Below are 23209 nucleotides of genomic sequence, written 5' to 3' on the forward strand. Positions count from 1 at the left end.
TGATTTACAAAGTTGTGTTAGTTTCAGGTGTACAATAAAGCGATTCAGTTATACATATATATTCTTTTTCAGATTCTTTTCTATTATAGGTTATTACAAGATATTAAATATAGTTCCCTGTGCTACATAGTAGGTCCTCATTGTTTATCTATCAATATTTTATATATAGTAGTATGTATCTGTTAATCCCAGACTCCCAATTTATCCCTCCCCTGGCTCTTTCCCCTTTGGTAACCATTAGTTTGTTTTCTATGTCTGTGAGTCTGTGTCTGTGCTGTAAATAAGTTCATTTGTATCACTTTTTTTAGATTCTGCATATAAGTGATATCAGGAGAACCAAATGCCCAACACGAAGAACTTTATAAATACTCCCAAACAGACTTTATTTTAAACAGATTGTATTCGGATGAGCTTTCCAGGATAAATTAGCTGCTGAATGGGGCCCCAGACACTTAACTGAGAGAACCTGCTTCATATCATTGCTTAGAATTCTTTGTCTGGATACTATATTGCATCCGCCAGAGTTGATAAAATGGGTTTGGCAGGTAATATTTAGATATTTTCCTGAGAGTGATGATTCAATATTTATTCAGGGAATGTTTGCGGGGTATAATCTATGTGCTCATTCATCAACTGGTTAAGCTATGACAAAGGTCTGTTCACCACTCAACAGGCTCTGATTCCTAGGAATGTTCCACTTCTTCAATTTTGGAAATTCCAAGAAAGAGAATAGGAGGGCCGCTCGATTCAAGGGAATGGTGGGGATCGGGACAAGGAAAACTTTTTGCTTGCTTGTTCATATTCCTTCTCCTTAAGGGAGCACATGCTTTGTTGGTTTGAATCCACATTGTATGCCGTCCCCCCATATTCTTCCTAATAGCGTACATTCCTAACCTAAGTGATTCCATTTAAGTCATCCCATTTCTGAATCTGCAAACAATCCTTTCCCTAATAACTTTTAGGGACTTACTATATATGTTTGTTGGCTGGCTCTCACATTATTTATGTGGTTCAAGTGGGTTCTTATAACTGTCACGAGCCTTATGCAGTGTGCATTCAAACTGGTGCTGATATCTTCTCATCCCAGAGGACTGGCTGGTGCTTGTCAATTTCTTGCCAGTAGTAAATTACTTCGTAACAGATAAACTATCAACATTTTGAGAATGTTAATTTTTTTCGGTATTTCCTTTCCTCCCCACTTTTAAGGCAGGTTTAACAACTTACTTTCATCCTGGAATAAACTTAAAGAAAATACATTATGATAGCATCAAACTTTATGAGAAACTGGAAGAAGAAACCGGACAGGTAAATGCATTTAGCTTGAAATTGTCTTTTAGGTCAGTTTCTTAGAGATACACAAGATTACTGAAGGATTTTGATATCATCATGTATCGCTGTGTGTAGTGACAGCCATGGCATGTGAAATGTGGTAGAAGATTCTGATGAGAGTTTAAGATGAGAACCTCTAGAGCTTGCTTTTCAATCAATTTAATTTCTTGAAGTGTATTACCCATGTAATTACCTGCTCCTGATTTTCTAAGTGAGAAAAGAATAAAAAGCAGCTTTCAAAAATATCCTTAGTCAGCTGCTATATCTAGAAACTAAGATATCACAGCCTTTCTGCACTGGATTGCAAAGGATCTGACAACTGTACATGCCAGATTGTCACATGCCTTTGAAAAGTACTTCAGTAAAAGCCCCTCACTTTTATTTTTATCTCTTTTCATTTGTATTAGTACTTTCAAAGTAAAGTGGCAGGCAAAGAGTATCCACAGACTAAGACTGAAGTCTACTTAAAATTTTCATGCTATTTCCCTTGCCTAAAACCATCACATGGCTCCCCACAGTCTACAGGACAAAAGCCAAAGAAGAAGAAGGGCCTTCATTAGCTAAGCCCTGCCTGCCTTTCCAAGGTTTTCTCTTGCCACTCTTTGCTATGCTCAGATGCTTCAGCTATTCTTAATTACCTACAGTTCTAGAATGAGCTGGGCTGTCTGCCTGAGACAGCATTCCCTCTGGTCCCCATTTCAGCATTCACCTTCCACCCTTTCCCGGGGGGCGTCTCCTTTGAGAAGACATCCTTGACTTTGTTCACCCAGCAGTCAGGCGGAGCTGAGGGCATATCTCTTGGTTCTAAGAACATGTGTGCACATACCTCTTATAATACGAATCCCTCTCAATTGTGATTGTTGCTTTACTGATTGGTCTTCCCTACAGATTCCAAGCAACCTGAAGATAATGACTGCATCTTTGATCACTGTCACCCAGGGCCTTGTTGAGTGCTTGGCCAACTAAAGGACTTCAATAAATGCCAGATGAATGTTTATTTCAATTCACACTTAATCTCCTCACTGCAACATTCCGATTCTTCATGTTCCCTCTTCAAATCCTTTGTCTTCCTTTTTTTCACATAATTTTCTTCCACTCTGTACATGAGCACTACCTCATGTTGTAATTATGCATTTAGCTGTCCATCTTCACCTATAGACTGTCAGCTCCATCCAGGCAGGATCTTCATCTCTCTTGTTCACAACAGCATCTCTGGGGCTTAGCATAGTGCCTGGCACAGAGGAGACACTTAGTAAATATTTGCAAAATGAACATCTTTTCATATGATGTAAATATGGTCTATAGCTATCACTTTCACTGCATAGTGAATCTCTTTTCTTACACACCTTCATTTTCATTGTGCTGGAGAAGAACCATGTTTGAGTGCCAAATAATGATTTATTTGTGAGTTTTTACTGGCATTATCGTCACAGGTGGTGGGATTCCATCAGCCAGGTAGTATCAGAATTGCTACAACTCCTGTAAGGGTAGATGAATTTAAATATCAAATGACTCGGACTGGCTGGCATGCAACGGAACAGTATATTATTGAACCTGAAAAAATACAAGAGATGTTTCCTTTACTCAACATGAATAAGGTATTTATCCTAAGGGCATTTTTTTTTTTACCATTTGTTGATTTTAATTAAGATCAGAAAATGTTATTTTAGAAATTTAATTAGAAAAACTTTGTGCACACATTTTGAATGTCAAAATCAGATGATTAATGCTGGAATTTGGGTAAATTATAAGATGGGCTATTATGTTTGCTAAATACAGTAAAGGTAATGAAAAATCTTATTAGCTTTCTACCTATTACAACTGAGGAAACATTTTCAATACCTCTCTATTACTGTGTCCCCCAGATCTGGAGGTTTCTATAATAAACCTTCTGTTTGAGAAATGCAGAGAAGACAATAACCAGGTGTGACAAATGTGTGTATAGAAAGACTGTGTTACTGACATTTTTTTTACAAAATCAAAGGTAAAAGTACATGTTATATTGCTACACAGATATCACCTAACTCATAGCTGTACTACCCTGACAGGTATTGATCTAACCAAATTTAGCTGAGAAGATCCACTTGGGAATTTAGTTTTTTTGCTGGGTGATAATCCCATTTGAATAATAATAACAATGACTAATACTGCACTACCTAACACTACAGCACATACTTAATGTACTAGGTATTATGCAAAGCCATTTACATGTATAATCTCATTTACTCTTCACAATAATAATAGAAGGTATAGATTATTACCAAACAGGAAATTGCAGCTTAGATAGTTTACTAGTGAGCCCGAGCCCATCCAGCTAGAAAGAGCTGGAGGAGATTTGAACCCAGGCTCTCTGACTCCTCTGTACATATGCTACCTAAGGGTACAAGGTGGAGCTGTTCAGGGAAGCAGAGGTTTGTGTTTCTCCCCAGTGTAGTATCTCTGACACCTAAGGGTTCATAGCGTTGCGCTGGGAGCTGGGTTGTTAGCCCCTGTGAGTCTTGACAGGTTGCTGGCACTCCCTTTTCAGTAGTTTTGTGTGATGCCAATGTGGTGGCAGATTGGTGTTGCATTGCATTGTCTGCGTTAAAATTCTGCCACCACTGCCAGGAAGGATATTCTTATATCTGTTTATATGTCAATCTTGAGATGCTCTGCTGGAAGTTCTCACCATCACAGATTTTTCTCAAGGACATTGGGCAATGGAAATATGTGGGAAGAGTATTCTCTGGCTCTGGGCCGGGTGCCAAATCAAATAGATCTAGGGTCACTACGTAAGGACATATCCATTATAAAACACCAAAGTGACGTTTAGAAGTCTACAGTAATACAAATTCCATGAAAACCAAAAGTCTCTTGAACTAAACCTATAACAAGAGATTGGATTAGTAATCCAAAACTTCCCACAAAGAAAAGCTGGGGCCCAGATGGTTTCGCTGGTGAATTCTACCAGACATTTAAAGAAGAATTACTACAATTCTTCACAAACTCTTCCAAAAATAGAAGAGAATTGAACACTTCCCAACTTATTCTGTGAGGCTAGAATGTATTGCTGTGATACCAAAACTAGACAAAGACATCACAAGAAAAGAAAGACCTGTATCTCTTATGAATATTGATGCAAAAGTCCTCAACTAGCAAACTGAATTCAGCAACATATAATAAGGATTTTTTTAGCATAACCAAGTGGAATTTATCCTGGCTATGCAGGGTTAGTTTAACATCTAAAAATCAATCAATGCAATATTGCATGAATAGAATGAAGGACAAAAATACATCATCATCTCAATAGATGCAGAAAAAAAATTGACAAAAGCCTCTTGACCATACTTGGTGATTAATAGATTTTTGTTGAATGGGTGAGAACTAACTGTACTATTTCAGTGCTCCCTCCTTGTTTCATCTGAGTTTTATTCTTCTTTGTTTCCCCCACAGTACCTCAAGCCCTAGCACAAAGTAGGTATTTAAGAACTAGTTGTTGATGACTGAATCAAGTATACATTTTCCTGACACCAGATATATATTTAACATGTGAATTTATTAACAGTATTAAACAATTAAATATAAATAATTAATCAATTAGTATTAGATTTGACTGCAAATGTTAGAAACCAAAATAATAATGCTTAAACAAGATAGACGTTTATTTCTCTTTCATTTTGGCAGTCCAGGGCTGAATGGTGGCTCTTATCCATGAAGACTTCAGGAATCCAGTCGCCTTCTGGATCATTGCTTTGTCATTCCTAGGATGTGACTTCTTTGTTCTCACTCCAAGATGGCAGCTAGAGCACCAGCCATCATGTCTGCATTCCAGACAGCAGAATGGAGGAAGGGACAAAGAAGGGACAAAGGGCATATGCCAGTTGTCTCCTTAAAATGGTTCATGTGACCATGACACTTTCATTTGACACTTTCATTTGCATTTCATTGACCAGAATTTAGTGATAGTTTTAGCTACCATCTGGAACTAGTAGCTGCCAACTATTGGAAACTCTTTGTTCTTAGTGGTTATGTGTCTAAATAAACATTTGGTTTCCATTGCTTTGTGGGGAAGGGGAGAATAAATGTTAGAGACAATTGCAAGCCTCTGTCAAATAGCCTGTCTACTTAACTCTCAATGTGAGTCCTGCCTAGCTCTGAGCTTGGACATAGGAAAAAAAAAGTGGAGACTGATCAATCTGATGCCATGATGCATTTTTCAAGTCCAGTTTTGCTAAACATTTGCTGGCAGGATACAGTTACACTAAGTGAGTATATGTATTCATTTGAATATTGACTCTTTTGTGATCGATTTAGATTTTAGCTGGACTGTATAATCCTGGAGATGGTCACATTGATCCTTACTCTCTAACTATGGCCCTGGCTGCTGGGGCTAGGAAATATGGTGCCCTTTTAAAATATCCTGCACCGGTGACTTCTTTGAAACCCAAGTCAGATGGAACATGGGATGTTGAAACACCACAGGGATCTATGAGAGCAAATAGAATTGTGAATGCTGCAGGTAAGCGTCATTTAAAAAAAAAAAAAATACTGTTTTTTTTTTCAAGTGGCAAAGAAAGAAGATATTTAGTCATAACGTAATGTTTTATACTATGAACATTGTTATGAAACACCGTGGTACTCCCATGGCGAACATTTTGTCTGTTTCTGAGCTACAAAGCTCTCCCTCCATCACCTTGCTCTTGTGTGAGATACAACTCTGTCCTTGGTTATCCGTAGCGAGTTGGTTTTCTTCTCCATGCTCCATTTTATTCTGCTCCGGAAAATGTTTTGCCAAATTATGCTTCTTTTTCCTTCCTGTGTTCATACTTTCTTTATAATAATAACCAAATTCTAATGTTCAAATTCACGAGCATCCTCTTGGCTCTCAGTTTGCTTTTTAGAGCAGAGTTGATTATTTGTGTTCTTTCTCATCTATTTTGATTACTTTACTCTGTTCAAAAAACTTTTAACCCTTTTCCTTTCAGCACATTATTAAATATATTTCATAATCTTTTCTTTAGGTTGCTCTGTTACAATTTAGACTCAGAGTAATGAAGCCAAAAGGGATATTTGAGATAATCTAACAACTCACTCATTTTCCATTTGTGGAGACCAAGGTCCAAGAAGGTTATACTAATTGGCAAAGTGACAGTTATGTCAGAGCCAGGACTTGAACCTGGGTCTTTTAATTCTTGAATTAACATACTTTCTACCAGGTTCTTTGCCTATGAAGTAATTTTCAAATATCACACATAGAAATAAATCCTCGTGCAAATGAAACTGCTCGTGCAATCTAAACTGGGCTAATAATTTATATTTATCTATAGTTCATAATGGTTAATTTAAAACCTAAAATAAACATGAGGCAGCTACTGATTTTCTCATGTTCTGCTCTTTGAGTCATTGCTTAAATTTACAAAATGAAAACAATCTTTATTATTTATCAGATCAGATGATACGCCATGAGGACATGCCAGAAACAAATACCCTTAGTATTCTTTCCTCTAAATCGTAACTTCTGATTGATGTTATTTTTTAACAAACCATTTTTAGTGGCCCTGGAAAAAGTCATGTCTTCAGTATTCAAGAGTTTAAGTTAGTATTTCTGAATCTTTCTAACCCATGCCCCCTATTTGAAAAGCATAAAATCTCATTCATTCTTTAACATCATTTGAAATTCCAAATAATGTAAAATGACTTACCTAATAAATAAGAGCAAAAGCATAAAACTTTGCTTTGTTTTGAATTTCACTTGCCCCGCCCCCAAGGAAATCCCCATCAGGCACCCCCCATCCCCCACTGTCCTTGGGTACATCTGGTCTAAATTCTGCTAGAAGATCTAAGGCAAGGAAATCATTCATCCTTTTTTTTACAAGTAGCAAAAATTCTTTGTAATCTTGCAACTTTCTTATGGTCTCATGAATTCAGCCTCTAAAAACATTTGACTGTTTTCATAGTGATAGCAAATACTAAATAAACATGCTCTGACTTCATATCCAGCACCCGTGTCAGACATTGCTAATTGATCACTGCACTCATTTCAGAGAGACTTGGACAAACCCCACGATTTTCCTTAACACAGTGCTTCAGGCAGCCACACACTCCCAACTGATATTTTGACAAATAACATAGAAGACCTTAATTTAACACATTTATCTATTGTTTTCCTAAAATGGATAAATATTTATTTGCATGATTCATTGCCATTGTAATATTTTGTTTTCTAAAGCACAATCTGTGAGGAATAAGGAATCTCTGAAGAGAAAGAATAATCTCCAAAGAGATGTGACCTAAGCCCAGGACATTGGTTACCAGATGAAATATTCTGTGCAGCTGTGCAATCTTGTGGGGTGATCAGGGCAGAGGAGGACAATGGCAGGAGGTCCTGGAGAACAGTTTTTCTGGTACTGCCCTCAGAAAACAAATCCCAGACCAGCACCAGAAAAACTGTTCTTCAGGACGTCCTTCTTCATTCTTTGCTCCTGATGCCTTTAACTCAGCCACGTCTGAGTTCCATCCTCAGGTCTTGGTAACTCCAGGCAGCTCCTTGTTCACAGTTGTATGAAGAACTATACGGTCTCAATTCTCAGTTCTTTACATCATTCAGATCACATCTCTGGCCCATATCTTTTTTTTTTCCTTTTTCTTCTCCATCTCTTCTCTTCCACTGGGCAAAAGTTATTGGAGAAAATCTAACTGATCACATATAAATAGTCCGTGGAAGGTGTGGAGGGGTGTGTGTTTAGTTATTTATGTCTGTTTTCCAAAAAAAACTTTATTTAAAGTATAGAAGTTCCCCAAAAACTAAACCTCAGTAATTGGGGGTGAAGTTTTGGATATGGCCCTTTCTAGACTTTAAAGCTAACAAAGATTAATTTTATGAATAAAAGCAACCATCTGCAGAAGGCATTGTGCTAACATGATTTAGAATGTGTGTCTGATGGAATGTTTCCCAGAGTTACTCAGTGAGTCCAGGATGTCTCATAAATTCAGGTGAGGCCCTCAGGCATCTCTGAAACCTAATTAAAGTAACTAGGATATAGACTTGGAAATACAACCAAAACGTAAATGATGTAAAGGGCACTCTTATCTACTCAATTGTACCATAACCTGCTAAAAGTTTCTTTACATGGGGTCATAACAGAAGGCTGCTGGATCTTCAGGATATCCATGGAAAGGGAAGTCTAAAAGCAGAAATTTGTCAGTTTGCTGATGTGTCTCCAGCACTGTCCAGGGCAGTGGGGCTATCTCGACCAGAGACACATTATTGCCAACTGTGTGACTTGGGCAAATTACTCATTTGTAAAATGGAGATAATAATTGCCATCTGAACAAGTTATTCTGATTCGTAAATGATGTAAAGTACCCAGAAAAGTCCTACCACATAGAAAGCAATAAACAAATTAAGTATAATAATGATAGTTTTTATGATTATTATAATTATTTCCTTGAAAGTCTATGCCCTGGTCTGGAAAACACTAGCGTCAAGTGTCACTGCTTCTTGGTACCAGCCTTAAGATTCCCCAGATCCTTTCACTTGCTCTGTAGTCATCCAGCACCCATTCTGCTGGTAAACTGACTTCCCAAAGAGCTTGGTTCTCAACCTAGGTGCATAAGAGTCACCGTGGGAAGTTTCCCAGGTGGTCTGGCTGGGAAGCTGTATTTTAAACAAGTACTCCAGGTACTGTACTGTCTGTACCAGATAGTCTGTAAAATATCTTTTGAGAAACACTGCTATATCAGTGTTCCTACAGGAGAGGGAATGTAGAAACCTTATTCTTGAGCAAGCAGAGCTGAGGAACAGTTTCTAACCCTGCTGACCTCTTGGTATGCAATAGGCTAACTTGCCTTCAGTACTGCTTTAAACACAGCTTCACTCTACCTTGGGTCAAACCTGAGCCCCAGAGGCAGCTCGAAGGCAAGGACAGGAGCTATTCACTGTGATGCAAGCTTTTTCTTTGCAGGTGAGGAATGTTTCACTTGACCTTGTTTACAGTTGACTCATTAAGCCTGAGATAACTTTGTAAACTTTACTTAAGAATTTTCCTAATATGGTAAATTAGAAATGTGATTGGGTCATGCCAAGATGAAGCCCAGTGTTCAGCCAAAAAAGAATTGCTTAATTTTACCAATACTTTGCATCAGAGAATGTCACTGTATAAACATCATTGTCACTGTATAAACCATCTAGTAGAAGTAAACCTGTCCACCAACCTGTACTGTTCATTTTAACTCCATTTCTGTCAGTCACTGCATTTTTAAAAATTGGAAGCCATTTCTAATGATCACTTTTTTATTGACTCTTCTCTTCAGTGTTTTTTCAGGTGATAATGGTAGATTACAGAGGATTCCTCCACATTTGTTTCTCTTCCCTTTGAACTTGCTGGGTGGGTGATCTAGCAAGGGTTGAAGTGTAATCCTGGCAAGTTTTATGTTAACTTGATTGACATATAGAGGAAGAGAATGCCAACAGACACCACCACATAGGGAAAAACAGTGTCGAGCTTGCTATGGGGTTTGGAGTAACATAGTTATATGATATTTATGCATACACTTCCACTTTATTTTAATGATGAAGTATATTAATAAACAAGCAATTAGATTCAGGAATTTATAAATATATTTGAATAGGACAGGATTTATTTTCTTCAATTTATGTTTTAAATTGAAGCAAGTATATTAACCACTGCAGTAGTTTGAATTGCTAGGCTAAATATTTTGGCTTTTTATATTTTAAAACTGCTCCAGTGCATATAACTAGAATATGTGGCTTTACTATATTATCCTACAAAGTCCTGACATTGGTAATTCACATCTTCCTAGGCAAGAATAAATTAAGTCATTAAATTATTCAAAGACCAGCAAACAGCTCTAATGCCCACAGGTAAGATTTTTGGTTTGTAAATGGACACCCATTTCTGGGGCTGTTATCCAAGTGTGACCAACTTAGCCGTTAGGCCAAAACAAAACAACAGAATGCAAGAGTGATGTTTAGATGCCATGTAAGAGTACAGTAGTCAGGGTTCCTAGACTCATAATTGATGATTTGTGTCTAGCTCTGAACTTCATAATGACAGAGACTTCAGAACTCCTTATTAGATTGCCAAAAGAAGGAGAAACAGAAATGGTTAAAAATTTAGAGAATGCAGCCTCTAAAGAAATAACTTAAGGAAGATTCCCTAATCATTTGAATGATTATTCAAAATTATTATGAAACAAACAAACAAGCAAATAGAACCCTCCTTCCCCCCAAGAATTTATTGATGGGTCAGGTGACCCTGCATCCCTGCCAACTAATCATTTTTATCATTTTAGATTGTCAAATACCTTTATACAAGTGAAGGAGTCTTGGATTTTTAAAATAGTCTTTCTGTAGCAAGAAAAACCAATAAGATGTGACCACCATTTCAGGGTCTCCCAGTGTGACCTTGGGCGTGTCTCTTTATCGTTCTGGACTTTAGCTCCACATCTGTAGCCTGAAGAGTCACCTAGGGGGAGAATCAAGGGTCTTTCAGTTACAAATTATCTGGTTCCATCTTTTGCAAAGGAAAAAAAATAATATTCATTTCCCCCAAGAAGACAGTCCCCTTGTACAATGAAGGGAGAAACATAGGTTGTGGGAACTCCCACTTATCTATGAGCTCTCTCCTCTTTGCTGTGGCACCTCCTCCCCCCTGCTCTGGACACCAGGTGCCTTCATGCCTTTGCAAGAAAGGATCTTCCAAACATACTCACACTAAACTTTTAAAAGAAGAGAAAACTTAAAAGGCTATCTCTCCCAAAGTGTATACATTTTCAAATTTTAAGTTAACAGAATCATTGTGTGTTTGTGGAATTTTAGGCTTCAACAATTTGGGGAGAGGAGGGTCTGGGGGATAGAGGACTGACTAGCAGGGCTTTATTATGCATGATTATTATGTTGACCACATCAACCCGGGGCCTCTTCCATTGCCTGACTGTCCCTGCTCTATAATTAAGGTCAGTCCATTACTGTCTTTCTTATCAACATTTGTACATTCTATATATTTGGATTGTTTATTTTTTTCCTTCAGATAATTTTCTTTTTTGCACACCTTTGCTTATGGGCAAAATTGTTTTTCAGGAATGGAGTTCCCTTAGATTCTTCAAAACTCTGGGGTAGTGTAAAATATTGTCTTCTCTTCTCCCGTTCAATTTTGCAATGACAAAAAAATGTAAAGTTTTTATGGACATTCTTTTTTTTAAGTTTAGTTTAGTGAAGTATAGTTGATTTACAATGTTGTGCTAATTTCTGCTGTACAGCAAAGTGATTCAGATATATATTATACATTCTTTTCCATATTCTTTTCCATTATGGTTTATCACAGGATATTGAATATAGTTCCCTGTGCTATACAGTAAGACCTTGTTGTGTATCCATTCTATGTATATGAGTTTGCATCTGCTAACCCCAAACTCCCAGGACATCCCTCCCCCACCCCACCCTTGGCAACCACAAGTCTGTTCTCTATGCCTGTGAGTCTGTTTCTGTGCTGTAGATAAGTTCATTTGCATTGTTAGGACATTCTTTAGACTTTGCCATGAACACTGAAGTATTCTAAATATTTTATTTTAATTGAAATTGCTGTATCAATGTCGTCTGTGGTATGTTTTTATATGTGGTGACATTTTTTAATGTTTTTTTTGTTTCAGGGTTTTGGGCTCGTGAAGTAGGTAAGATGGTTGGACTAGAACATCCTCTCATTCCGGTTCAGCATCAGTATGTTGTCACATCGACCATCCCTGAAGTGAAAGCTTTAAAGCGAGAACTCCCGGTGCTCCGTGACCTGGAAGGATCTTATTACCTCCGACAGGAAAGGGATGGGCTTTTGTTTGGTCCATATGAAAGTCAAGAGAAGATGAAAGTTCAGGACTCATGGGTCACCAGTGGAGTACCTCCAGGTGGGTTCAGCAAATAGAAGTGTGTGCAGACACATCTATTTTATCTTCCTTGTAACTCTGGGCTGGCTGTAGAATAAGATGACACCATGATACTAGACTATCAGATACCTGGGACATTGGAAGTGAGGGATTCGAGGTAAATTCTGTTCTCATATCCCTTTGAACAATCACAGCAGGGGATAAGGAAAGAGAATTGGTGGTGGAAAAGCTGAAAAAGATGCTCCCCGCTGCTTTGGAAGGCCCCAGGTAATTTTTACCTGCCCACACCAACCTCCTGCATCCCCCTTTTCTCCTTACTCCCCTGCTTACTTGGTCTAGTTTCTAGATTTGGATATAGCTGCTCTTGTGCTTTGACAGTTGGAAAAACAACAGGTAGCAGAGATAGGACATCCAGCCTGTTAAGAATGAAAGCCTCAAAGTCTATAGCAGAGCAGGATAAGTTGGTACTGCGAACTGAAGCCCTCCTGTGCTGCATAAATGGATGTGGAAAAGTCTTAGGCCTCAGTGCTAACTCAGGAGGTACCATAGTTTCTCTTTCAAGTTCTGTAAGGGAGAGAAGGACCTGTTTTTGTTTTTCATGAAACATTTCTTCAGAGCCAGATGAAGGGTTGGGTCACCTAAGGAGGTATCTCAGGTTTTAATCTATAAAAGGAGCTAAATGTCATTGGCACACAAATATTATAGGGAATATAAAGAAATGGAGGTAATTGTGCTTTCTAGAATTATACTTTGATAAGCTACTTGGGCTAGGGAATGAATCCCTCCCTCCTACTCTTCAAAGAACATCTGTGCCCACATTACTACAAATGATAAACCACCTTCCACAGAAGTTGGGCCAGCCAACTGAGGGCTTCGGTTTTGCTGGGTGGGCTCTGCACATTCGGGCCTGAGGGGAATAGCTCCTGATCCCAGAGGGAGGGCTAATCTGCCACCTGGGAGTCTCCTTCTCTGTTCTTCCCCCATGCTGGCAATCTCTCCTCCAAATAAATACTTGAACAAATATTTAATAATATTTATTGAACAAATATTTAAATAATTCCAGTTGGAGGAAGAGCCAGATTGTTGGCTGGCCCTGGGCGTCCACATGCCCTGGTCTAACCCTAGTGATCTGCAGGCCTCCCTGACCTGACGTGCCGTCCACAGGAGGGACAAGAAAGAGCTGGCTGGCTGCTGTGCGGGAGCATCCCTGGTATTGGTGGCGATATTCTTTCAGCTGCTCATCTGTGGCCCTGCCTTCAATCCCAGTGCCTTTTATGACTGAGAAGACGACTGTGCTCCAAGACCCTGACTCTTTTCACAGAATTCCAGCCCCCGGATGTGTATAGAAGGGGGCTAGGGGAATGAAGCCTCCATGCCATTCCTTCCCCGCTAAGAGTTAAAAGGTGTCTAGAATTCATCATCCTAGATGCTAAAGTGGTTTTGCATTTATCCCCAGTGTCCTGACATGACTTTGCAAACTCCCATTTGCCCTCACCTGAGAGGATGAAGCAGACTTCTATGGTTAATTGAAGGATAAAAGACCTCTCTTGACAAACCAAATTATTATTTTTTGTTTTTTAAAATGGTGATTGGCCTAAATGCTGGAAACTGCTAATATGCATAAATTAAAATTTTCTATTAAAAAGGTTAACTTTCATGATTTATTGTTTCAGGAAATAACATTATTCTTCTCAGTAATATAGTATACTAATATAACGGTACTCATCTGTTGATAGTAAATATCAAGGTTAGGCTTAAAAAAGAAAGTACAATACCTTCCTAACGGGCCATCTTTAAATGTAAGATGATTCAGAGATTTAAATCACTTTGGAGCACACGTCAGGGCAGCTGTGGCATCCTGACCACAATGGCATTTCTCTTCAGGTTTTGGAAAGGAGCTCTTTGAGTCTGATCTAGACCGAATCATGGAACACGTTGAGGCTGCCATGGAAATGGTTCCAGTCTTGAAGAAGGCTGACATCATCAATATCGTCAATGGTCCTATCACCTATTCTCCTGACATTCTGCCTATGGTAGGGCCCCATCAGGGGGTCAGAAACTACTGGGTGGCTATAGGCTTTGGGTGAGTATCTCTATGTAATTCAACATTTATTATAGAGTTATGTAGTTTAGAGAAGTCTTATCCCATTATCTCAGGCCAAGAATGGAAAATGGGAGAGAGACAGTCTTCTCCCTTTTATGACCAATGAAATGTGAGGAATAAAAAATTTTAGTCTTAAAACTTTGAATTGTATAGGTTTAAAAGATTTGTACACAGAAGGGCAATGATTTCCTAGAATTTTCTCTTTGCATATTTCCTGCCATTTCCATTATTTATGTTTCCTTTCATGTTGTGAATGTTCAGATAGGTCAATTTGCCCCACTTTTGCAAGGATGTTTTCATAACACAATGTGACAAAGATAAACCAAATATCAAATGTGTAATATGTCTGATGCAGTTTTCACCGTAATTCATGTTTGTTCAACATGATTTTTGTTTCTTTATGATTCCTCTGGTTACTTACTATTTATGGTTCTATTACCCATTTGATGTTTCATCTCTAATATTTGTCCCATTAATTTGGTGAATATTAACGTCAAGCCTACCTTACTATCATATCACAGTTTCTAATATTTTACTTTTCTTCCCCATTTTATTTGGCCATTTATTCAACTGATATTTGATGATTGGCCAGCTTTGTACCAGGTTTAGTTCTGGGCACTGGGCTACAGCTGAGAACAAGGCAGTAAGTCTCATCAGAGGCACAAGGCTGGTTGGGGTGCTGTTCTTCCAATACAGTAGGGAGGCTGGGGTCTGAACTAAGGAAGCAGCAGTGGGCACTGAGAGATAGGAAACAAAATTATTTAGATTTGGTGATTGATTGCATTAGGTCTTAAGGGAGAGAGAAAAATAGCAAATGCTGGCAACCTTTCTTACTTGACTCCTGGTTGGACGCTGGGGCCAAAGGAAGAAATAATTGGAAAAATAATGAGTTCCATTTTTGACAGTGTTAAGTTTAGGTCTTTGGGACATCCAGAGGGAGAAAACCAGATGAAGGTAGAAAGCTGGAAAGTATAATGTAACTGAGGGCTTAGGAAATCCCCTATAGATTCCGTATGTAGGCATGTTCGTGTGGGAGTGTTTCTCTTGTACATCACTTATATATCTTCTTTGGAGAAAAGTCTATTTGTATACTTTGCCCATTTAAGAAATTGGATTATTTGTCTTTTTATTGTTAAGTTGTAGGAGTTCTTTATATATTCTAGATACAAGACCCTTATCCCATACATGATTTGTGATTTTTTCCCATTTTGTGGGTTTTTCATTTTCTTGATCGTAACCATTGAAACACAAAAGTTTTTAATTTTGATGAAGTCCAGAATGTGAATTTTTTTCTTCTTTTGAATGTAGTTTTGATATCATATATAAGGAACCATTGTTTAATCCAAGTTAATGAAGATTTATACCTGTGTTTTCTTCTGAGAGTTTTATAGTTTTAACTCTTTTCTTTTAAATATTTATTTTTTTGATGTGGATCATTTTTTTAAAAGTCTATATTGAATTTGTTACAATATTGCTTCAGATTTGTGTTTTGGTTTTTTGGCCTTGAGGCATGTGGGATCTTAGCTCCCCGACCAGGGATTGAACCCACACCCCCTGCATTGGAAGGCAAAGTCTTAACCACTGGACCACCAGGGAAGTCCCTAGTTTTAACTCTTATGTTTAGGTCTTTAATCAATTCTGAGTTAATTTTTGTATGTGCTATGAGGTAAGTGCCCAGCTTGATTCATTTGAGGATAACCAATTGTCCCAGCACCAATTGTTGAAAGACTATTCTTTACTCATTGAAATGTGTTGGCATCTATGATGTCTTTTTTCTGACACCACTTCTGACATTTAATTCTTCAATTCTCTGACACCAACTGACTATCCAACAGTTCAATTCAATTCTGCTGCTAACTCCCAGAGTTAGTGCACACCCCACTATTTAAGGACTCAGTCCCATAAAACTGTCCTCACTTCAGATGCCAGTTTCAGCTTCCAGGGATCACCTGTAATTCTGACTGAATGGCTATACATTTGGAGGTTCCTGCAACCCCCTCCTCAGGTTTGATAATTCACTAGAATAATCACAAAACTCAGGAAAACCCTACTTACATTTACCTATTTATTCTATAGAATACAACTCAGGAACATCCAAATGGAAGGGATGCACAGAGCAAGGTATGGGAGGGAGGGGTCTGGTGCAGAGCTTCCATGCCCTCTCTGGTGCACCATCTTCCTAGTACATCAATGGGTTCACCAACCCAAAGGCTCTTTGAACACTGTTGTTTAGGAGTTTTTGTGAACGTTTCATTACACAGGCACAGTTGATTAAATCATTGACTGTTGGTGATTGAACTTATGGTGACCAGCCCCTATTCTGAAGCTATCTAGTTCCCCTGCCCCCCCCTTCCATGGAGCTATCTGTTAGCATACAAAATAATATAAATTGCAAAAGTTTTAGGAGCTCTGTGCCAGGAACTGGGGACAAAGACCAAATATTTATTTTTTTTATTGTACCACAGCATCCTTGTCAAAATCAATTCATCATATATGTATGGATTTATTCCTGGACTCTCAACTTTATTTCATTGATCTATACGTCTATCCTTATGCCAGTATCATGCTGTCTTGATTACTGTAGCTTTGCAGTAAGTTCTGAAACTGGGAAGTGTGAATCCTCCAACTTTGTTCTTTTTCAGTATTGTTTTGGCTATTCTGGGCTTCTTAAATTTTTGTGTAAAATTTAGGACCAGCTTGTCAATTTTTTCAAAGAAGCCGCCTAGGATTTTGGTAGGGATTGCATTGAATCTGTAGATCAACTTGGGTAGTATTGTCATCTTAATATTGAGTCTTCCGATTCATGAACAAAGGATGTCTTTCCATTTGTTTAGGACTTTTAATTAAAATTTCTCTCAATAATGATTTGTAGTTATCAGAGTGTAAGTTTTGTACTTCTTTTGCTAAATTTATTCCTAAACATTTTATTCTTTTTGATTCTGCAATTAGCTTAATCACTGAATTATTGATTTAGTCAACACATATTTGCAGATCATTGCTCTTTATCTGTGAACAAGAGCAGACAGTATTCCTGGCCTCATGATATTTGTATTTTAATAGAACACTTGTCACTAAGGAAATTAGGAAGTTGCTTTCTTTAGAACACTAGTTACTTATCACCTAGAAATTCTTGTAAATTCTTGTAAATCTGCTTGTATGGGGCTGATGTTGGACTCCTGCTTTGATTGCTCTGGGTAATTTTCCCAGGTTGTGGACATTGCGAGGTGAATGGGGAAGATGACAGGTCGGGGTGGACAAAGTGCCACACTCTCTCTGACCAATTTGGTCTGACCCCAAAAGGCCTTCTTGTTATTTAAATTTGGGATTGCTAAGATATTTCTTATGTAACATGGTGGAATCCTCACATCAGCTACCCCTCCCAGTTTATATCAGTGATCCATCCCATGGTTCTGAAGGCCAGTGATTTCCATATCTGGCTGAGCACCAGGGCTTGTTAAAAAGCAGAATCTCAACTTTGTGGTTAGTCACTTACATGTGTTTCATCCTCCTTTGCATCTTATCTGTGAAATTCTTATTAGTTATCACTAGAATCCATGAGAGGTGTGTGGAATTGGAAAACCAACAAGCAAACAGATTCCCAGACACCCCTCCTATTGATTCTGATTCAGTAGTCTGGAGAGGGGCCTAGGGTTCAGCATTTCAGCATTGTCTGTTATTCTAGTCCAACCAGTCGAGAGAATAGGTATTTGCAAACTGTCTGCATATATGCCAGTGCTCATTTACCTTACTCACAGAATACCCTCAGTCAAAGCTGTTTTACTTTTATACCAGATCTAATAAGTTCTTCTGCTTCTAGGTGACTAACACAATGCTCCCCAAATGTTTAATGAGTTGGATTGAATTGAATCTAGTTATCCTGGCTTAGAACAGATTATAAACAGCAAATTTAAAGAGAGGAGAGACAGTTTCACAGTTATCATAAAAAAGCATACAACACTCAAAAAGCATAGCAGCTGGGCCATGTAGAAGAAGTGGGCTCTACAGATTAATGGTAGACCTAGAAGAAGAGCCTAACTCTTCTTTCCTCTTCAAGTTCCCTTTCACTTCCACTTCACACGTTACTTCCTTATGAAAATCTTATCCATTGGGCAGAGACATATTCTTGTTGGTTATACAAGGACCCACAGCCACCATGTACTGCTTGCCTACTATGTGCTTTTAAATGCCATGTCAATTAATTCTCCACCAGCACCATAAAGTGTGCACATGTGGAGACTAAAGCTCAGGGTGGTTACACAGCTTGCCCAAGGTCACACAGCTGGTAGTGGCAGAACAAAAATCCTACCCAGATCTCTCTTACTCTATGCTTTTACACTTTCAACCACTACACCAGGGGCTCTCAATAGATGTTTCATAGCATTCAGTTGTATGGGATTTTACATATAACTTAATAATGGTTATAGAGCTGAAGTTTGCAGAAATTTACTTTTTAAAAATAGATTTGATTCAGTATTATCCTCAAATAACAGCACTCTGCCTCATTTATTGGAAAGAACATGATGGTGTAGCAGTGAAACCACAGGAAACCGAAGCACAACCCTAGCTATGCCCAAGGAGTCTGCCAAGGATGTAAATTCTGTTATGTGTGTCTTGGCTGAAAAAAGATTGAGAAGCATTGAAGAAGTAAAGTCCAATAACAGGGAGTGTATACTGGGGGCAGAAAACTGAGTTTGTATCCTGAATCTGCACTTTGTTGCTGCGTGACCTTATTTAACCCCTGAGTGCAGGCTGGTTTTCCCATTGGTAAAATAGAGTTGCTAAAGAATAAATCAGCCGGTACATGTTAGAAGGAAACAATGCTTGGTAAATGGTAAGTACTCAGTGAATATCAGAAGAACTTTAAATAGTTTCAAGTCTTATAAACAGTATCTCTAGCTCTCAAAAATGGCAAGTGTTGTATATCATACACTGGGACTGTTTAAGTGAATAAACATTTTAAGCATATATTTCACAATTATTTTAAGCATGTATTTAAGTTGTTTTTTTTTTTTTTTTTTTTTTGCTTTCTTGAAACTTAATGAGATTGTTATGTGGGTGATTTGGATGAGCCATGTCTCTTTTTAAAACTATCCAAAGAAGTATAAATTGCTGTCTTTTTATTCTGCTTGAGAAATATCCTTATAACAAATATAAGCACTCATTTTTATAAAGTAGAAAAACTGGTATCTTGTTGTAGAAAAAGTTAGTTAACATTTCCAGTCTTTGCTAAGGTCCTCCCATGCTCTTAGAAGCTGCGATGCTGGCTAAGTAGCTGTCATCTGGGGTACTGGAATTTCTTGCATTTTGAAGTCTGCTCGTGTAGCTCCTTTTCCTGGTCCTCTACCGGTGACTCCCTGCTCATCCAATTCCTCAGAAGCTTCTCTTGACTTAAACCACAGACGAACCCACAGTAAAGTCCTTCATCAAGACTTTCCTTTATCCACAAGAATGAATGGGTAGGACTGCCCATGGGCGACGTTAAACTGTGATCCCTCCATCTGGTATTAAATTATTTGCCACAGTCATGTTCTTGATTTTAAAGCATCCTCATGTGGAAATAGAAAACAAGCCAACCCTCCCCACCAAGTGACCCAAATTGCAAAATACAGGAGCCATTGTTTCTTCCTCTTCTTTCCCACAAGTCCTTGGGTGAATGCCTCTTTGTCTGAATGCTTCTACGATAATGGCCCAAGATCCTTGTGCAGAGGTCATCGCTATGGGAACCTGAACTAAACTGAGTCTGAGAAGAGAGGGGTGTGCCACTCTACAGTGTACATATTTCTCCTGCAAAGTTCCTATTAGTGAGGATAATCATAGCTCAAGAGGGCTGATAAGGTACCAACCACATCTGCCTGTGTGCTTCCTCTCCTCCCTTTTCCTAAAGCAAGCATCCTTACTAGCTAAGAGTCATAGACTATTTTGCAGATATATAGCTCTTGAAACTGTGGAAAGAAACTAGCTATCAAGTCAGGCACATTTAATTTGGATGCCTAAACATTTTTTTTTTTTTGAGGAAAAAAAATGATAGCATAAAGATTATGTTGATTGTGTGTTCTGAATAGCAATAGCACAGAACACTGTAGCTTTGAGGCCTTGTTAAATATGTGGACATGTTTCACTGTTGGAAAACAATATGTGTTAGTAACAGGGTGTTTATTTCTGTATTTGAAAGGTATGGCATAATCCATGCTGGTGGGGTAGGGAAATATCTCAGTGACTGGATCCTGCATGGAGAACCTCCTTTTGATCTGATAGAATTGGATCCCAATCGCTATGGCAAATGGACAACAACTCAGTACACCGAGGCCAAAGCAAGAGAGTCATATGGATTCAACAATATTGGTAAAGTGCAAATTTACTGTTGTCTATGAAGTGTGTTCAGAATTGACTTACATCACTTCTGACTTCAGAAGCTTTTTATTCTGTGTATCGTGGGGGAATGGTTAGGGAGTCTAAAAAGCATGTGCTTCTAAGGCACAAAAAGGAATCTATATGAATATATATCTTTAATGTGAGGAATGCATAAGTGATTTTAACTTTTTTTTTAAATTTTATTTATTTATTTATTTATTTATATTATTTATGGCTGTGTTGGGTCTTCGTTTCTGTGCGAGGGCCCTCTCTAGTTGCGGCAAGTGGGGGCCACTCTTCATCGCGGTGCGCGGACCTCTCATTATCGCGGCCTCTCTCGCTGCGGAGCACAGGCTCCAGAAGCGCAGGCTCAGTAATTGTGGCTCACGGGCCCAGTCGCTCCGCGGCATGTGGGATCCTCCCAGACCACGGCTCGAACCCGTGTCCCCTGCACTAGCAGGCAGACTCTCAACCACTGCGCCACCAGGGAAGCCCGATTTTAACTTTTAAATCTATTTTTACTTTACCCTTTGATGATCAATATAAATGACAGCTTTGGGTTTTTTTCAAACATAAATTTAATGCATATATATGTATATATATTATATATATAATATACATATAATATATACATATATTATATATATTATATATATATATATATATATATATGCTTCTAGACTTTAAGTGCTGTGTTTTCCATTTTCTGAATTCCTTCAAAATATTTTATAGTTTTGGTTCTATGCTGTTCAGAGCACCGATCTTCCTTTTTCAGTTGGTTACCCTAAAGAAGAACGGTTTGCCGGGAGGCCAACTCAGCGAGTCAGTGGGCTTTATAAAACCCTGGAGTCTAAGTGTTCCATGGGGTTCCATGCAGGCTGGGAGCAGCCACACTGGTTCTATAAACCAGGCCAGGACACTGGGTACAGGTAAGTGAGTGACTTAACCTGCCTGTCACTCTCACCGCAGAATGAAATTTGGGGGTGGAATGGAGGGACCCCAGAGAAGTGCCGTGTCCCCCTCCCACCGCATCACTCCACCCCATTCCAAAGAGCATTGAGCCTTTTCCCACAAAAATCACTTTTTGTGCAGTGCAGGCCTTAGTTTATCCCACATGACATTGGCCCACATCTAGGACCCATGTGGCCTCGCGAGACCTACAACCAGCCCAGATGAAGCCTCTGCTTGGCGTTTTCCAGTTGCTCAGAGAACCTTCCCCACCCTCTCCAAATCCCCACGTGGCTTCAGTTGGCTCCTAAAGGTTTGTCCTGGTTTAGGATGCCTGGCCAAGTCACATAGTATGGAAACAGTATGGAAATATGGATTTTCTATTTGTCAAGGAATAGCTCAAAGCAACTGCTTTCTAGTGTGTGTGCATTGAATCATGCAAATTATATGCACTGCTAATAAATTAGGGGAAAATGTCATTTACTTACTATTTTAGTTTGAGCTAAAACGTAAAGCATATCACTAAAACAATTCTCTGAATTCCTCTAAAGTTGTTGCCATTATACTTGGATTGCATACCATTGTTGTACTTGGGATTAATAGTGATTATATTTTTTTTCTCATGAGAATCCATAAACCAAGAGAAAACAAAGTTTCCTTTTCACGTTAAGTTCTCCTTTTTCTTTCTCAGCTGTGTTGGGTCTTCATTGCTGCGCATGGGCTTTCTCTGGTTGTGGCAAGTGGGGGCTACTCTCCTTTGCGGCGCGTGGGCTTCTCATTGCGGTGTCTTCTTTTGTTGCGGGGCACGGGCTCTACACACGCGGGCTTCAGTAGTTGTGGCTCACAGGCTCTGGAGTGCAGGCTCAGTAGTTGTGGCGCACGGGCTTAGTTGCTCTGCGGCATGTGGGATCTTCCCAGACCAGGGATCGGAACCAGTGTCCCCTGCATTGGCAGGTGGGTTCTTAACCACTGCACCACCAGGAAGTCCAATTCTCTCTCTCTCTCTTTTTTTTCTTGACCTGTCATTTTGCTTATTTAAACAGGTTTTGATGTCTACTTTAAGGTCAGATCTAAGCGGTCCAAAGTATAGTAGAGGGCCAGTTGTTGATTAATGAATTTGGACTCTGTAGTCAGCCAGTGGCGATTACCTGGGGGCAAAATACTGGTTTGGTTTTTCCTAAATGACTCAGATAAATGCCAGATCTATTCTTCACCTTGTGCTATTTGGACCTGGCCTGTTTCTTCTACTATTTTAATAATTAAACCACTGGAAACTCATTTTGCAGACTTAGCATCCTGCTCTGAAGTTAAAATACCACATTAATAGTCCGCTCTGTAAAGTAGAAACGACCCTGCATAATGAGTTAGGAGACCTTTGTTCCAGGCCCAGCTCTGTCATTAACTAATGCAAAGACTTTGGAAGTCACTTTGTGCCTTTTCTCTAAAAAATGAAGATGTTGGACCAGATCCTTGCTTACTCCAGGTGGACCAGCATGAAGCCTGTTAGAGTGCAGAATCTAGGGCCCCTCCCTAGACCTGCTGCATCAGAATCGGCATCTTAACAAGTACAAGTGATGTATTTGCATAAATGTTTGAGGA

The 23209-nt window shown here is 38.9% G+C and overlaps 1 protein-coding gene and 2 long non-coding RNA genes across 4 annotated transcripts in view; 2 read left to right on the forward strand and 1 right to left on the reverse strand.

Annotated features, from left to right (window-relative positions):
• The window catches only part of LOC309659055, a 430937-nt gene that overhangs the window by 165582 nt on the left and 242146 nt on the right, over nt 1–23209 (forward strand). The gene's annotated exons all lie outside the window — the stretch shown is intronic.
• The window catches only part of LOC309659045, a 191864-nt gene that overhangs the window by 87193 nt on the left and 81462 nt on the right, over nt 1–23209 (reverse strand). The gene's annotated exons all lie outside the window — the stretch shown is intronic.
• The window catches only part of DMGDH (dimethylglycine dehydrogenase), a 60527-nt gene that overhangs the window by 8048 nt on the left and 29270 nt on the right, over nt 1–23209 (forward strand). For both annotated transcript variants that reach the window (XM_082458083.1, XM_082458084.1), the window contains exons 3-9: nt 1207–1305; nt 2763–2927; nt 5623–5827; nt 11980–12228; nt 14092–14290; nt 20484–20653; nt 21438–21591. In XM_082458083.1, the coding sequence (XP_082314209.1) occupies nt 1207–1305; nt 2763–2927; nt 5623–5827; nt 11980–12228; nt 14092–14290; nt 20484–20653; nt 21438–21591 (1241 nt within the window). The remainder of the gene's footprint in view (nt 1–1206; nt 1306–2762; nt 2928–5622; nt 5828–11979; nt 12229–14091; nt 14291–20483; nt 20654–21437; nt 21592–23209) is intronic.

This window comes from Balaenoptera physalus (genome assembly GCF_965194825.1).
Source record: "Balaenoptera physalus genome assembly, chromosome: 3".
In the NCBI taxonomy this organism is placed as follows: domain Eukaryota; kingdom Metazoa; phylum Chordata; class Mammalia; order Artiodactyla; family Balaenopteridae; genus Balaenoptera; species Balaenoptera physalus.